At 36.5% G+C, this 17,415-nt stretch overlaps 1 protein-coding gene across 1 annotated transcript in view; it reads right to left on the bottom strand.

Annotated features, from left to right (window-relative positions):
- The window catches only part of CNTN6 (contactin 6), a 232,932-nt gene that overhangs the window by 5,282 nt on the left and 210,235 nt on the right, over positions 1-17,415 (bottom strand). Inside the window, exons 16-19 of the mRNA XM_060021501.1 lie at positions 16,656-16,726; positions 8,859-9,093; positions 8,632-8,747; positions 6,854-7,040 (exon numbers count right to left, since the gene is read on the bottom strand). Coding sequence (XP_059877484.1) covers positions 6,854-7,040; positions 8,632-8,747; positions 8,859-9,093; positions 16,656-16,726 — 609 coding nt within the window. The remainder of the gene's footprint in view (positions 1-6,853; positions 7,041-8,631; positions 8,748-8,858; positions 9,094-16,655; positions 16,727-17,415) is intronic.

Below are 17,415 nucleotides of genomic sequence, written 5' to 3'. Positions count from 1 at the left end.
GAGAGAGAAGAACTGACTTCTACTAACTATATGGTAGTGATTGTGTCTCTGATACTGGAACATTTGCATTTATTTCCGCATCTACCAAAACAGAAGTAAGGCATGGACATAAAATGAGAAACATTCTGTCAAGAATGAACTCACGGTGTGAATGGCCAATTGTGTGGATTATTTGGAATGCTCTACCTCTCATGCTATCTGGGAGGTGTTGGGCTTTGAAGTCAGAGAGACCTGAATCTGTATCCAGTCTCTTCCAAGAGGCCTGGTTTTCCAATCTTTGGAATGAGACTAAAATATTTTAGTTATAAGAGTTTTAGCTCCCATGAAATAAAATAGGAAATATTCCTATCTTGGTTAGTGGTGCAAACTAAATAGCTCAGTAACTGTTAATTCTCTTCGTGGGAGTAGCAGTTCTTCACTGTGGCATTATGACATAATCAGTTTTTCCGTTGTGTTCAATGCAGTTTGCTACTAATAACAGAATTCTGAAGTTTGCAAAAGATTCACTTCTTAAATATAATTAGAGTATACTCAAGATTTTCCCTTAATAATTTTGCTCTTACTTGGGTTCTTTATGTGCTTTTTGAAAGGCAGATAAAGTGGTGAAGTCTCAGCTAATTATCTGGGAAGTTCTCATAGTCTATAGCTTTTCTTATTTTTGTCCATGAGTGTGACTCCAATGCCAATGCCTTGTGTCCAGTATTTTTTTTTTTAAGTTTCTAAAATGTGCTTCAAAAGGCCATCATCTTATTATGAACACCTTTAACAGCCCTGGTCTCATGAATTTGATGTATTTGCTTAAACTGGATTGCAAATATCTATGATGAAATTGAAAATTGTATTACCTAGGAACTGTCATGTGGATAATGTAAAACAACATGCCATGGATGTTTGTACCTACTTGGTACAAGTACCAAGTACCTACTCAACAAACAAGCACTTTTCTAGTTTACTGAAAGAATTTTGCAGGCAATTTCCAAAGACTAAATAATTTTCTATTAATCAAATGACAGAGCAACATTAAACTAGCCCTCTGCAGCTCTAATGGCTTCCCTGTGATCAATTTTTCTGTAGATGGCATTTATATTCCACTGTAGTTCACACTGTGAATTCAATTCAAAAACAACTTCTTATGTTACACTTCTAAGTAACAGCATGGGGTTGACATTTGGGAAAGAGAGAAAGAACATAAGTGCAAGATGAAATAAAAGCTTAATGCTTCCTTTATGTCTAAATATGGATTGATTGCATTATTTACAGCAAGAAAAATCCAGTACAGAGTGCTAGTCAGTCGACATCAGGGGCCAAATTGAACCAAAATTTGCAAACACTTTCTGTTACTGGCTCTGAATACTTCTGTCTACATAAGCAGTGCTTTTTCCTCTTGTAGTTGATGTAAATATTTTTCTCCCTTTGGTTGTAAATCTAAATTCCATTTAAGCGAAGTCTGTGTGGATCACAATATACTTGTACTTGCAGTGCTCCTCAGTTTTCTTTTGGAAAGATATAATTTTTAGTAAGCTACAATACTTAATGTTAAACCACTGATATTTACTTTAAAAAAACCTGTAAGGCTATCAACATCACCAGCAACAATAATAACAAAGACTTCAGAAGCTTTGCATATGCTGTTCCTTCTGTTTGGAGGTCTCTTTGTCCACTAGCTCCTTTTTATCTTTTATGTCATATCAAAATATATAGCCTTCCCCATATAGGTGCTCCTTATGTATATCTCAGCCTCTTATTTTCTTCATATTACTTTTCATAATTTTTGATTATTTCATTTCATTTTTTTTCTTGTTTTAAGTTGCCTCCCCACTAAAATAGCAATAGCCCGAAGGCAGGTATTGTTCCTGTTTTAATCTCCATTAGGCACCTAACCCTGTGCATGGCTCATGGCAGGCACTGTTTTCTTGAGTGATTAACTAATTCATCATGTTTCAAAAAAAAAAAGGCTCTGTCTTCTATTTAGCGTACCCAATCAGAATAGGCAGAGATTTTGGTAAATGTGAGCTCTGCTTTCTCAGAATTTACAATGGATGATCAAATATCAAATGGAAAATCTAGACAGTGACAGTATGAACGTGTGATGGATGCAGAATTTTTTGCTGTCACCACTATTCAGAGGTAATGTTGGTGTCATCTCAAGGACATGGAAAATCAAAGTTAGATCCAGGGATAGCACTTAGAATCAGAGCTATCTTCAATGTTTCATTAAAGCCATTTCTCATCTTTGCTTTGCCTGTCCTTCCATCACCCTTGAAGAAAATTTCTGCAACAAATTTATGAAAAGAAAGAAAGTAGAAAGTAGATGGGCTTTCCTACTTTAAGAAATGCAAAGAAAGTGAAATCACCTTTAGAGAAGAAATATAATAATATATGCTACTACACATTGAGCTCTCACTATATGGCTGCCTCTGGGTCACCTTGGTATATATTATATCCTTTAGTTCTCAGAGCAAACTCTAGAGGAAAGTACAGTCATCTCTGTTTTTCAGTTGAGAAAATGGGTTCTGAGTTATTAAGTAATTAGACTTACCACACAGTTCATGGCTGGGCTGGGATTCATACCCAAATTTATTTCACTCTGAAATTCTTTTCTAGCTATTTCCAATAATATTTCACAATGGTCCAAAGTTATAGAATCACCCAGTAAAATGCAAATATATTAAAGGGGAAATTTATAGATCAGTAGCAAAGATATTTGTCTGTTTATAAGCACGGTGGGACCACTACAAACTGGGAGAATGCGTGAAATTAGGTAAGTGAATGTTAAACTTTAGAAGATCAGTAAGTCTGGTGCTGCGAGGGCTAGATGAGGAATGGGATGAAAAGAAATTTGGGGACAGACTGTGAAAGATCTTGTACACCTTTCTCTACTCTTTGTTCTCTGGAATAGAGGAGACAGTGAAATTTTGGAATTAGAAGAGAGTATGATTCCATTTTAGGGATAAAAATCTCAAGCCAGTTTGAGGTCTGGACTGAAGATTTGAGGGAGGGAGAGAGACTATTTAGATGGTTAGAGATGAAGATTGCAAACTAGTACAGTGTCCATGGGATCCAGAGATTCAGAAAGTCCATGTTCATAGTATGCCAGTCCAAAAGATGCCACAGCAGAACCTTTTTAAGCATCTGTTTTCTTGTATCTAGGAATTAAAATAACATACTCCTTGATGTGTTGTAATAATTGAGATAAGTATGTAGAATATTAACGCTGGGCTTGGGACATGAGTGCTCAGTATTTTGTAACTGTCATAGGCAGAATAAGGGCCTCCCAAACATGTCCAGATTCTAATCCCCAAAACCTGTGGATATGTTACTTGTTGCACATGTGATTATGTTAAGGATCTTGACGTGGATAAATAATCCTGGATTCTCCGGGTGGGTTCAATGTAATTACAAGGATGCTGATGAAGGAAAAAAGGAGGCAAGAGAGCCAGAGTCAGAGGATATGTGAAGATAGAAGAGGAAGTCAGAGTCAGAGGAAGACTTGAGGATACCATGAGGCTGGCATTGAAGATAGAGGCAGGGGCCACAAGCCAAGGAGAGAAGGCTCTCTAAAGGACAGAAAATGCACGGAAACAAATGCTCTTCTAGAGTTTCCAAAAGGAACACAGCCCTTACCCATATCTTGCTTTCCAGCCAGTGGAACTCATTTCTGACTTTTGACCTCTAGAAGTGTATGAAAACAAATTTATATTGTTTTCAACCACTAAGTTGTGCTAATTTGAATAGCAACAATAGGAGACTAAAGTAGTTTCTATTCTATTTTCATAATGTTAGTGATAAAAAATGTTGAAAGAATAAAATTAGAGGTTTTATTGGTATCCAAATACGAGATAGAGTCTTGTAGAACCTTATTCTCAAGTCCTTGTTGGATATTTTTATAAAAATGCTGATGCACACAGGCTGGTGAAAGCCAAATTTAAGAAATATTGAAACAAGGTTTTCATGAAAGAGATTAGGATTTACAAGGGTTTTTGTGTGTTTGATTGAATCAAAAAAGAAGGCAGATGCTAAAGAAACACTAAACTTCACTTTATACTTTGACTCTCATGTCGCTCTTCTCTCAGCAGATATATTCTAGCACTGTATCTTGATAAAATTACTCCCTGTTAATTAAAGTGTTTTCAAAGGATATGTCTCCTACTTTTTGATAAGGCTGATCTCACGTGAACACTCAGACAAACCACTAACAATGTTCTTGGCATTTAATCCAAATTTCAGTCAAGCCCATTTGTAGGACCAAGTGGGTCAACTGAGCAAACCTGTGTCTAAAACAAGTTTTCTGCCTAAACACATAGAGTAGGTTAGCACAAACTATCACATGGACAATTTAGGTTAATTTAATTTAGGTTGCATTTACAATCAAACAAATTCAAGTTAAAGGAAAGAAATTATTTTTAAGGTTATATGTATATATGTATGTATGTATGTTTTTACAGGTGGCCCTCTGTATCTGCGTATCTCTGGGTTCCACATTGGCAGATTCGACCAAGTTAGGATTGAAAATATTTGAAAGAAATTCCAGAAAGTTCCAAAAAGCAAAACTTGAATTTGCTAACAACTATTTACATACTATTTACATTGTATTTGCAACTAGTTACATAACATTTATTGTTTTAGGTATAATAAGTAATTTAGAGATGATTTAAATTATACGGAGGATGTATGTAGGTTATATGCAAACCCTGTGCCATTTTACATAAGGGACTTGGGCATCTGTGGATGCTCCTGGAACCAATCCCCCTAGGCTACTGAAGAACAACTGTATATGTGTGTGTGTATATATAGATGTATGTACATGGTCTCCTATGTATATCATGTATATATCTATAGCTCTATATCTTCTTGATAATTAAGTTTATTGTTCAGGTCTCAGCCCACCTTAAACTGGTTAATGGAATCGCATGTAATATGAGTCGGCTTGAGTGTTACGTCAACAACTACACTAAAATGTCTGTCAGTTTGTCACAGATCTGTCAGATCTGTGAGGTTTCTTTGATACTATCTTTACGCATTTCTAATCACCCTTGATTTTGCCTGAGATAGAAACTAAATTACACACAAGAGTTTCTGTGAGTTTGGCATCTCTCAATCAGCTAGAAGGAAATGTCTGGGCAAATTTAAAACCACTGATTGATTGGAGATTTCAATCAGATTTTCAGATTAACTGAAAGAGGCTAGACTCCAGAAGGACCATGAAAGCAAATCGTTCATACAGGTATATGGCAATGACTTCATCAACTTGGTCAAAATGGAGTAAAACAGGAAGAGGAATAGAACCACATCTCTAGCTAGTCAGTTCTAGAAGATCACTCATAACGTCTTTATCAAACTAGGGCATTGAAGGAGAGCTGGTTTAAGAGTTGTTGATCCACACGTACTCTTCCCTTAAAATGGACTGGTACTAGAGAGTTTTTGTTCATCTGTTTGTTTCCTGCTTAGCAGTTCCACAGTACTTTGTATTTTCCAATGTGCTCCTATAATCAGAACCTCGTTTGTGCCTCATTGATAATTTGAGAAAATAGTGAGGGCAGAGAAAATTTCCATTTGATAGTTAAGAAAATTAAAGCAGAAAAATGGAATGTCTTATCCTGTGTCAGGTCATGAGTCACTGACGTACCCAGAATTAGAACACAAATCTCTGGCTACTGGCTGGTGATATGAACACAAGTGGATAATGCGGTCTGTAATCAATGACCTATTAACTGAGATGATTCCCAAGTTCTTTTTGGACATGAAAAATATGTATATGGAAAAAAAAACTTTGTATCACTTGATTTTCAAACTTTTTTAAACCACCTATTCTTTCCCAATACACAGGGAAAAACGAATGCAGTATTTAAAGGCAAGCTCTATTTTTTCCTGTCGGTTAGTAGCAGTGAATTCATGTCTTAGTCATTCTCAGAATTCAGCAACTATATTTGTTACTCTTTTTCATTGGGATTTAGAGACCAAAGAATGTGTTTTAAAAAGCCTGTTAACACAATTTATGTTCATCTACAATATACAAGAAATATGTAAATATTATGCAATTATAAAAAATTACAAATTGCAGCTCTTCCTAAGTCACATCTGATCAGTTTCCTATTTACTACTTTGCTTCATATTATGGAATATTTATGCAATACCAGACTCACTCACAGGACAAATGCAGCAACAATCAACTCTTCATCCTTTATTTAGTAGGTCCTATCTGTGTAAAAGATATTTAGCTTATTGTTAAGGGAGATAAAAAGAAGCACAAGAGTTAATTCTTGGATTTCAGGGGCTACCAAGTAATTTGCAGTGATAAAATATCATAGAAGGAAAGATCTAGATATCTGACAGTGCGAGGATCACATCAAGGCTCAAATGGTAAACCAAACCAACAAAAACAAACAAAAAAAATCATTGACTAAGCACTTACTAAAGTATGTACTGGACACTTTCTATTAATTATCTCTTTTAATCTTGAACAAAACCCAGTGAGAAAATAGGTACTATTTTCCCTTCATTTTACAGATGAGGATCTTGAGACTGAAAGATTAAGTAACCACTTAACAGTCCAAGGATGGGAGGTCAGGTTATGAACTCAAGTTGGAAGAGGGCATTGGAGCCATTATATTCTCTGTCTTTCATTTATACTGAAAATATTTTCTCTTTTGCAATTCCAAAAAGATCAGAACAGTTCATTTTGATTTTGTTACTAGAAAGTTTCAACAGTTATCCAGATTTAAGGGACAAACCCACTTGACTAAATAAAGTGATCAGTAAAATGATGAGGTGGTAAGAATGAAATGGAAATTGAGCAAAGGAATGTTTCTAACTGTAGGTGAATCTTGGTCCCTGCAATATGATATATACTTACGAGACTTCTTGGTGGTCCCATTGGCTGGGGGGCTTGAGGGCCCTGTCCCAGCAGTGTTGTAAGCTCTCACGGAAGCAAAGTAGACGGTGTTAGCTTTCAGCCCTGTGATGTTTTTGGTTGTGACATTTCCACTGACCCTAATTTTACCAATCACGGATTCTTTGGAGTCATCTGTCCAGTATAAGACCTGATCATTAAAAACAAAGAACAAAAAATTTTATTGTTCCCTAACAACTGTCAACCACAGTGGCATATGGGAAGAAGTCAGGCGCATAAATGAGAGAATATTTTCCAATTAAAATGGTTATACAATAATAACAAAATAATCAAAGTCCAAAATTTATAGGGAAGAATAAAAAAAAAGAATACAAATTCACAATGGAAATTAGAGAACCTAGGTTTTTTTAGATTACCACAATAAAATATTTCATGAAATATCTAAAGGTTGACAGCTTTAACAAAGGGTATACAATAAGTCAGAAAAAAACAAGATTCATACTATCAATCAAAGACTTACATTATGTTTTACTATTGACATTTCCTGGAGAGTTTTTTAAATCATAGATGAATTAATAATTCAGCTTATCCTGAGGCCTTCCTGTGCATTAGCAGTGTTTTAGGCATATTGGAAAAGACAAGAGAGATTAAAGCATAGTGTCTACCTTTGAACCTCTTATAATCTAGTTAAGATATTAGAGTACATATGTAAAAAGAAAGCAGAGCATGCATCCCAAAAAAGTGATATGGAAATAAATGCTAAAAGAATTTGAAGAAACGTAGTATCAGGGAGTGATCAGAGAAGGGTTCAAAGAGCAGGGGAGACTAGAGATGAACTTTGAGAAATAAATAGAGTTCAGATAAGAGGTAAGGCATTCTAGGATTGGAGTGGCAGAGGCATCTATCTGTTACCATATGAGTAGAACTTTCTGTTTGGACAAGAGGGTTCAGATAAAAAGGAAAAAATAAAAAGAACAGTACAAGGCAAAATCATAGTTTTATTCTAACTCCAAAATAAAGTAAACCTTGTAACTCATTTTGTGAATCATTAGATTTACAAGTCAAAGGAACAATAAGTGATTAATAAGTCTCATCCCTTAACTTTGTGAGAATGAAGGCCCATAAATTCAAAGTGATTGGCCTCATTCTAGATAGACTATAAATGACAGATTAGGAGAATTTAGGCTTTTTCTTATCGCTTAACTGCCTTTTCCGAGATGACTAACTTTTTGCAAGTTATGCTCCAGTTCTTAGAGCAGGTTTCCCAGTGAGACTCTTCTATGGTTTAAGATCACTGAAGATTAAATGTTTACTTCTCCCCAAAAAACAAACATGACTGGGCTTCCCTGGTGGTGCAGTGGTTGAGAGTCCGCCTGCCGATGCAGGGAACAGGGGTTTGTGCCCCGGTCCGGGATGATCCCACATGCCGCGGAGCGGCTGGGCCCATGAGCCATGGCCGCTGAGCCTGCGCATCCGGAGCCTGTGCTCCGCAACGGGAGAGGCCACAACAGTGAGAGGCCCGCGTACCACAAAAAACAAAAAAAACATGAGTGCAGTTTGGATAATTAAATAAGATAATCACCTGATTACTCTTTAAATGCTACCATTTGTTACTTTGCTTGCTTAAGATCACCCGGAAAGGTCCCCTCCATTAGTTCCTCTCTATAGCTTTAGACATATACTATCATATACTAAGAACTAGGTTAGTAGTACAGGACTGTTGAACAGAGCTATTGCTAGCTGGCATATTCATAGTAGAAAGTGAAATTAATGTGAATTACCTCATAGCCCAGAACTCTTCCAGTGTTTCTATTCCAGGCAATAGCATTCCATGAAACCTCCATTTCCGAAGCAGAAAAACTTTGAACAGAAGTTCCCCTTGGGGCCAATTGAGGTTCTACCATCCAGAGAAAGACACAACCATCTTCAGCAGAGTTGTTCATGAAAACAAATGCAAAATATACATACAGTCTCAAGGAGGAGCATTCCAGTGCTGACCACAACTTACCATCTTCCCCAGAGTAGACAATGGACGTGGTACTCAGAGCTCCTTCTCCTTTCTTATTATATACACCCACTTTGACTTCAAAGGGAGAGAGGGGGGTGATGCTTTCATTTCTGTAAACAAACCTTGACGATTCTACAAATGGTACTCTTTCCTTGGTCCATGTTGTTGAGCCAACTGGCCGCAGCATGATGATGTATCCAAATTCCTCTCCATTCTGTAGTTCTTCTGGAATTGACTTGGGCAGAAGTGATCAATCACTGAGTATTTAGAAAAATGTATTGTACTGCTATTGTTATGTTTATTGATTGTTTGGCATATCTTTTGTAGAGATAGCATGGATATTTACCCTGTTTAATGAAGTATTGAAAAAAAAATACTTCTATTTGGAATGCCAATTAGAAAAATGATCCCAACTTAAGATACTCAGATAAATAAATGAAAAATTTAAATGGAAATGTAAAACAGGTTTTACATGTTTATATATCCTTCCTGATTATTCCTAAATTGTAATAATAAAATGGTTTATAAGATTGTAAGATTTTATAAGCTAAAACATAATTTTGATATAAAATTTTAAACTCAGCACAAAATTAACTTATTAACTATTTCAAGGCTAGCCATGTTTTCCTTTCACATTTTCAACAAATTTTTATAAAATACAGGTGATATAATCAATGTGTAATAATATTTGCTTTAAAACATATAGACTGTTACTCAAACACAAACATATAAGGGACCGTCTAATATATATATATATATATTTTTTTTTGAAACATACATCTTCATTAGTCGTAGTATCAGTGTGCACTTTTCTTAATATTAAAAAACAAACAACAAAAAGTTTGCTAAGTCCCAGAGACAAAATTCTTTGAGTCATTTAAAACTTAAATTTATTAAAATTACAAAACAAAAATAGATACAAGTTCTCCATTATAAATAATTATAACATTATAATCACATAAAGAAGTGAAAATGAATTAGTCCTTGAATTTAGACAAATATTCCAGCTGTTTATAAGCAAGTTATATTAAAAATGATAGAAGTTATTTAGTTTTTGTAAAGGAAGATTCTTTTTATTTCTCAACATTTTCATGTAGACTAATAAAGGCATACCTGGTAGGGCATAATGCTTGAGTCTCTCATGCACACAGCTTTATTCCTGAGGTTTTCCTTACCAAAGGTATCCATTTATTGTATCACATTATCCTGTGACTTAGACCACACATCTGGTTATCCAGCAGTGGGCACCAGAATAAAAGGCACCCTCTTGGTCAGAATCTTTGAGGTGTTCTGGTACAGAATCTCTGAATTCTTTTTTTTTTTACACATATATACATTTCATTCTTTTTAAAATAATCTTTTCCATTGTGGTTTATGCCAGGAGATTGGATACAGTTCCCCATACACTAGGACCTTGTTGTTTATCCATTTTAAATATAATAGTTTGCATCTGCCAACCCCAAATTCCCAATCCATCCTCCTCCCTACCGCCTTCCCCCAGACAACAACAAGCCTGATCTCTGTGTGTCTGTTTCTGTTTTGTAGATAGGTTCATTTGTGCCATATTTTAGATTCCACATATAAGTGATATCATGTGGTATTTGTCTTTTTCTTTCTGACTTACTTCACTTAGTATGATAATCTCATCCATGTTGCTGCAAATGGCATTATTTTATTCTTTTTTATGTTTGGGTAGTATTCCATTGTATATTTGTATCACAGCTTCTTTATCCATCAGAATCTCTGAATTCTATAGTGACCAGCAAACCCAATTAATTCCTCTCCCTTATGGAATTTGAATATGAAACATAGGTGTGTTGGGGTAATAATACATAAACTTAGAGCAAGCAATAAGTAGAAAACATACAGTAGCAGGGACACTGAGGCAGTGGAAGCTAGGAGAAAATCTAAGCTGTAAATTATACAGAGAAGGGATAGAATTTAGCCGTTAGTCAAGTAGAAAACTATAAACTATAAGTAAACTATAAGTAAAGTAAATAGGAAAAACTGAAGGAGGAGCAGGAGGGACTATTAGAACTGCGGCTGGGTTACCAGAACACATGACAGCAGGGTAGGGCTACGGTTCTCAGAACAGTGATGAATGATGTTCCGGTTCGTCTTTTGCCCTGTCTGCTTGGTTACTGAGACTTTTTCCCATCCTCATTACTTCCCATGTAGCTTTAAAATACATCCCCATTAACCAGGATGACCTGAGCTGCTCTCTTGCCATACATTCTTGCCATGTGGAACAACCTAAGGAATACGGACTGTGAAAAGCAGAAGAAAAATACATGTCCTGAAATCTTAGGAAAGAAAATGCTTCCTTGTGTTGACACTCCTTTCACAGGTAGATCAGAATTAAAATGGTTAACTTTGAGTGGTATGGAAGAGATTTATGAGAATTTAAGCTGCTTCCTAGAGAATTTGATTTCTTTTGGGTGCTTCTCTGATCTTAGATTTAATCAAGATGTTTATTAGTTCATCAGAGAAAGTGGAGGACTTTTGTTTTTGATAGTGAAGTGCAATGAATGTTTCACATGGTGTTCCCTCAAGAAAGATCTGAGTCCAACATGCTCAGTTTAGAGGAGAAAAAAAGGCTTATTTAGGACCTTCCTTTCATTCTTTCATATGGGCTGAGAGCCAAATGATGGAGAAATATATATAGCTATTTAACGTGGCCAGAAAGAGAGTTTTCTCCTTTAAGCAGAGAAAGTATTCAGCAGAATACAGAAATTCAAAAATTCCTCTGGTAATGAAATCTCTTAAAGCTGATAAAGATTAACAGTATAATTCTCCGTCACCGTGTCTGTAAGAACTACATTTTTTGTATAGACCAAGAGTCAGCAAACTACGGCCTTTGAACCAAATCTGGCCTGTAGTCTGGTTTTGAAAATAAAGGTTTTTGGAAACACAGTCACACATGTTAATTTGTATAATGATATGTGGCTTTTGAATGACAATGGCAGGGATGAGAAGTTGTGAAAGAGACCATGTAGCTTGCAAGGCTGAATAGTTTTACTGGCTGACCCTCTAGGTAAAAAGTGTATCAATGAGCAGTTTGGGTGTTTATTTCTTACTCTACAGTTTTTTATCCTATATGCCTAATTTTATAGTCATATTTTTTATGAGACATTTATCATAAGCACCTCAAACTTGCAGGTATTTTGGGTATAAACTAAAATAACATATGAGTAAAGATACCTTTAAAAAAGGTTAGCAGTTATTACATCCCTAAAGTTAGATAGCATGTCTAGGTTAGTGGAAAGATAACAAACCAAAACAAATAACCATACACAAAATACACATTACTTTGGCACAGGAGAAAACACGGGTCGATTATACCACAGTGTACTTATAAACCATAATGGTGGAGTTAGACTGAGTTTAGAACAGTGGTTGGACCTGGATTAGTGTTGAAAGCTCAATGGGTACTTCTTCATCCACAGTGCGGTGACTTTGGCCTGCAATAGTCTCTTTTTGCCCAAGTTCTTTTTCACAGCATAGTTCAGATATGCTCTGATGGTACCTTTCCTGACCTCATTTCAGGCTGAGTTAAGACTGTCCTGTCAGTTTCTGAACATAAAGACTTTTTTTTTTAAGAAATTCATTTTTGTACCCCCACTGCACTACTCGTTAGTGTTCACTGAATTGAAAGTGTTACTATGTGCCTTCTGGTGGCTCAAATTAATGTATGCATTTCCTTCTAAGTACACATAACTGATTCCTTAAAGAAGTTTGGGCACCAGAAGAATTTGGCTCAGTAACTGCATGTACATTATGCCAAATGTGAATGATAAATGGGAACTTGCATCCATTTATGTAATAGTTTCTGTTAGTATCCTTATATCTGATATCCCAAGGAGAAATACACAGCGGGAATGCTTTTAACTTAATTTTTTAAAAATATAGGTCAGAAAAAGTTTTCTGTAGAGGGTCAGATGCTTAAATATTTTGAGCATTTGGGGATCTAGGGTCTCTTGCAACATCATGAAAGCAGTGATACATAACACATAAGAGAATGGGTATGGTCGTGGGTGAATTTGTTTAGGAAAACGGGGAGCAGGCCAGATTTGGCCTGTAGGTGATGGTCTCTGGAACCTGGCTTTAAAAAGAACATTATAAATCGTGGAAAGATTTTTTTTTTTTGGTAATTCACATCATCTCTATTTAAGAATAGTATACATAGGATTTCCCATTCTCCTCACGTATAGACTGAGTAAAAGCTGTGATTTACCAACCTTTAGTAATTTCTGACCATGGAGGAGAATAAACAAGGGGTGAAGTTAGGCAGGTGATGAAATGCTTATATGGCCTTCAAAGAATATTGAAACCTAAAAAACCTACTCACCATCCCACAAAACCAATCCTGTTTTAGACTACTTGAGAGTCAGTGTTTCTGTGGCAAACGTGTTTGGTAAACAAGAATAACTTGATTAACTTACTACTCAAGGCACATACAGGAAAACTCTTGGCCTCTCTAAACCATGACTTTGCATACGGACCATTGGAATTCTAATTTAGGACAAAGTAAAAAAGCATGGAGAGTCCTGTAGTCAGATGCTTATCTGCCCACCTATATTGCATTTCTAAGCCTATTTTCTTTTCTGAACGTGGCATTGCCACCAGCTAGCATTGTCATGAGGAGTAAGTGACACGAAATGTCCAGCACAGCACTGAAAATCCTGTAAGTGCTCCACAAGTGAGCCACATCTCTCTCTGTGCACATCCATTCATCCAACAGGTACTTCAGGAGGTCGCACCACATACCAGGCACTGTGCTAGGCCCATAATGCATATGTGAAACTAGACGTCCAGAAGAAAGGACAACTTTTATAGTAGCTGCACCTGGTTCCTGGCTCTGTTGTTTACAACCTTTAGAAAACATCTCTGTGTCTCAGTGTTCTCTCATGTGAAGAGGGTTTAATAATACTACTTTTTCTCTATCTGTAATAGAATTTTGTTTGTTTCTTTTTAAAAATTTTTTATTGGAGTATAGTTGCTTTACAATGTTGTGTTAGTTTCTGCTGTACAGCAAAGTGAATCAGCTGTATGTATACATACATCCCCTCTTTTTGGGATTTCCTTCCCATTTAGGTTACCACAGAGCATTGAGTAGAGTTTCCTGTGCTATACGGTAGGTTCTCATTAGTTATCTATTTCATACACAGCATCAGTAGTGTATATATGTCAATCCCAATCTCCCAATTCATCCCGCCCCCCCTTCCCTCTTGGTATCCATACGTTTGTTGTCTACATCTGTGTCTCTATTTCTGCTTTGTAAATAAGATCGTCTATAGCAATTTTTTCAGATTCCACATATATGCGTTAACATACGATATTCATTTTTCTCTTTATGACTTACTTCACTCTGTATGATAGTCTCCAGGTCCATCCGTGTCTCTACAAATGACCCAATTTCGTTCCTTTTTATGGCTGAGTAATATTCCATTGTATGTATGTACCACATCTTCTTTATCCATTCCTCAGTTGATGGACATTTAGGTTGCTTCCATGTCCTGGCTATTGTAAATAGTGCTGCAGTGAACATTGGGGTGCATGTGTCTTTTGAATTATGGTTTTCTTTGGGTATATGCCCAGTAGTGGGATTGCTGGGTCACATGGTAGTTCTATTTTTAGTTTTATTAAGGAACCTCCATACTGTTCTCCATAGTGGCTGTATCAATTTACATTCCCACCAACAGTGCAAGAGGGTTATCTTTTTTCCACACCCTCTCCAACATTTATTGTTTGTAGATTTTGTGAGGAATAAAATGGACCATATTAGAAGGTCTTATACTACTGTAAAATCATTTACAGATGCAATGAATTCCTATTATTCTGCAACAGGGTTTCTAAACCTCAGCACTCTTTACATCTGGGGGCAGATAATTTCTTCTCATGGGGGGTGGGGGCGCTGTCCTGGGCATTGTAGGATGTTTAGCTGCATCCTAGCCTCTATCCAGATGAACCTCTCGCCTTAGTTGTAACCAACCAGACATGCCCTCAGACATTGTAAATATCTCCTGAGGAATGAAACCACCCCTGCCTCCCAATGAGAGCCCCTCTAACATATCAGACATCATGATTTTTAACTAAAACATCCATAGCCATCATGTTCTTAAGTGTGATATTAAAATGTCCATGGAAGTGGATATTTTGGCTATGAAAATTATCGCCACAGTGTCAGAAACATGTACACAGGCCAATGAAATAGGGCAAGGCTCTTTTATCAGTTATAGCTGGTGCTCAAAGCTGATAACAAAGGTATGAAGTGCCATGCATTCTAAAGAGAGACATCAAACCATTTATATATAAGTCTACCTGGCGAAACTTAGCCTATAACCCAAGAGAAATGTACAGAAAGGGAATGTTGGTTTGTTTAGGGAGAGATTAGTAGGAAGATATTTCTTTTGAGACGGTTGTAGAAAAAGCTGTGCATTCCTATCCCTCCACCCAGGGGAAAGCAAAGGGGCTACTTCTTACCACTTGCCTAACCAAGTGAAGAGGCTTCAGAAAGAAACACATGATATGTATTCTCTGTAATTTAGGGGATGCAGGTTCTTTTAACTGACAAATGCCTGAGAAACTTCCAAAGGGGAGAGAGACCTGGACAGTGTATTGTGGCAGAGTGAAGAGAGGCTAAGTGGGGACACACTGCACTTCCATGGAACATAGAGCAAAGGTGCATGTTTGCTGAGGGCAAATGTGAAAACCATGTAGGGAGCTATCCATGAGCAACGTTACGGTTGCTCTGTCATCATAGGGTTGCAACCTTATGATGCTGTATCCACAAAGAGCATCTAGAGGAGAGAGATAACCTCTATCAGAACAGTCTGGCCATGGGCCACCAGATTCCAGGAACTGAGGAGACCTTCTGGCAGCTTGCACCAAGGAACGACAACCAAAAGTTTGGGCACTTCTTTGGACGCTGCCCCCTTCGCCGCACCACCAAAAACCACCAAAAAACAAAGCAAAACAAAAAAACTGCTCTATGAAATGTCAACGTCTGGTCATTTACCATTCCTAGAGTATACCAAAGTCAAATTACAAATGTACCAGCAGTCAGGACTTTTTCTGTCCTTTTCCTCTCCTCCCAATCCCAGTTTACTACAACTCTGGAGGAACTAGTTTGGGAAAGGAGAAATCGAATAGCAGAGTGGAGAAAAGGTGGAGAACTGCCTATGCATTCCCTTTCACACTATAGCATTTCTCCGCTGAGGCAGGCCTGAGTGTCTAGAAACGAAAAACTTTAGATTGGTTGAAAGTCTAAAGTTTATGATAATAAACCAGGTTGAAAACAATTTTAAGTATAAAAATGAACCTACCTGTTGATACTTAATAATAATGACTACAAAAGCTATCCCATCTGCCTAAGCTTTCACCTAGATGCAGGGTAGAACAAAGGAAGGATTTAAGGAACAATGATAGGGAAATTATTTTCTACCTGTGCTCTGCTGAGTCTTACTCATGAATAGTTCTAGAGGTAATAAATAAATAATTTCTAGTTCATTAACTAATAACAAAAATGCTACTGACCCTCCTTCAATAGACATTGAACTTCTGTTTCTTATATTTGGAAGCAAATAGTGTTGAGTTAGTCACACTCTCTTAACTTTAGTAGAAATACAAAAAGTTTCCAATACCTCTTTTAAATAATGCATCATCAGGAGTCTCTCATACCACGTATTTTTATATACTCAATAGTGATCAAATAAATCTTCTTTTTTGTTTTTCAATATTCCTCTTTGCCAGCTAAATCTTTTTCCTTCAAAGTAACTCAGTTGGATAGAAAATTACCTCCCATGTAATAACGAGTTCAGACCGACTTCCTCCACCTCCATTGATGTTTGTTGGTGCCATGACAGGGACTAAAGCAACCAAGAGAAACATAGGATGGCAATTACTAAAGTACCTCTTCATTGGGAAGAATTTTGTTTTTGGATTTCACCTTTCAAGATCTCACGCAGACACATTATGAGAGAGTCTTGCATTTTTAATGAACATAAATTATGTTTACACATATCCAAATTTCTAGGAGAGAGGACACAGTTGTGTTTGATACAAGAGCACCCTGGCTCCAAAATTAATTAAAAATCGACTAACATCGTATATTTGACATTATTATGCATCGTCTGCTAATTGGCAAAATGATGTTCCATGGTAACTGCGACATTGCTGATTTAGTGCCTAATTATACAGTTGTGCTGTAAACAAGTTACTTAGGCAGTCAATTAATTTTTTTTCAATAAATAAACTAAAATAATTTTTCTTTTTGCTAGCCATCAGGATATTTTAACATTTAAAAATGAATCTTTAAAGATATATAAATTTTTAAAATTCTTGTTTTATATCTCTTTGTTTGAATCTCACATCTCTCAGTACAGAACAGGACTTTTCCTCTAATTTTTCACAATCAAAGTAAAATGTTCTCTGATCAAGGATGTGATTGAGAGGATTCCCTGGGTTTAACTCTAGGACCCTAAGTCTCAGTGGTAGAACATTCCAGACACTGATCATTTTTACAAATTAGGCAAAAATATGTCCTTCAACTATACCC

This window comes from Delphinus delphis, chromosome 10 (assembly GCF_949987515.2).
Source record: "Delphinus delphis chromosome 10, mDelDel1.2, whole genome shotgun sequence".
NCBI classification, from domain to species: domain Eukaryota; kingdom Metazoa; phylum Chordata; class Mammalia; order Artiodactyla; family Delphinidae; genus Delphinus; species Delphinus delphis.
Note: the sequence above shows the minus strand (reverse complement) of the source record. Positions and strands in the feature narration are given on the sequence as shown.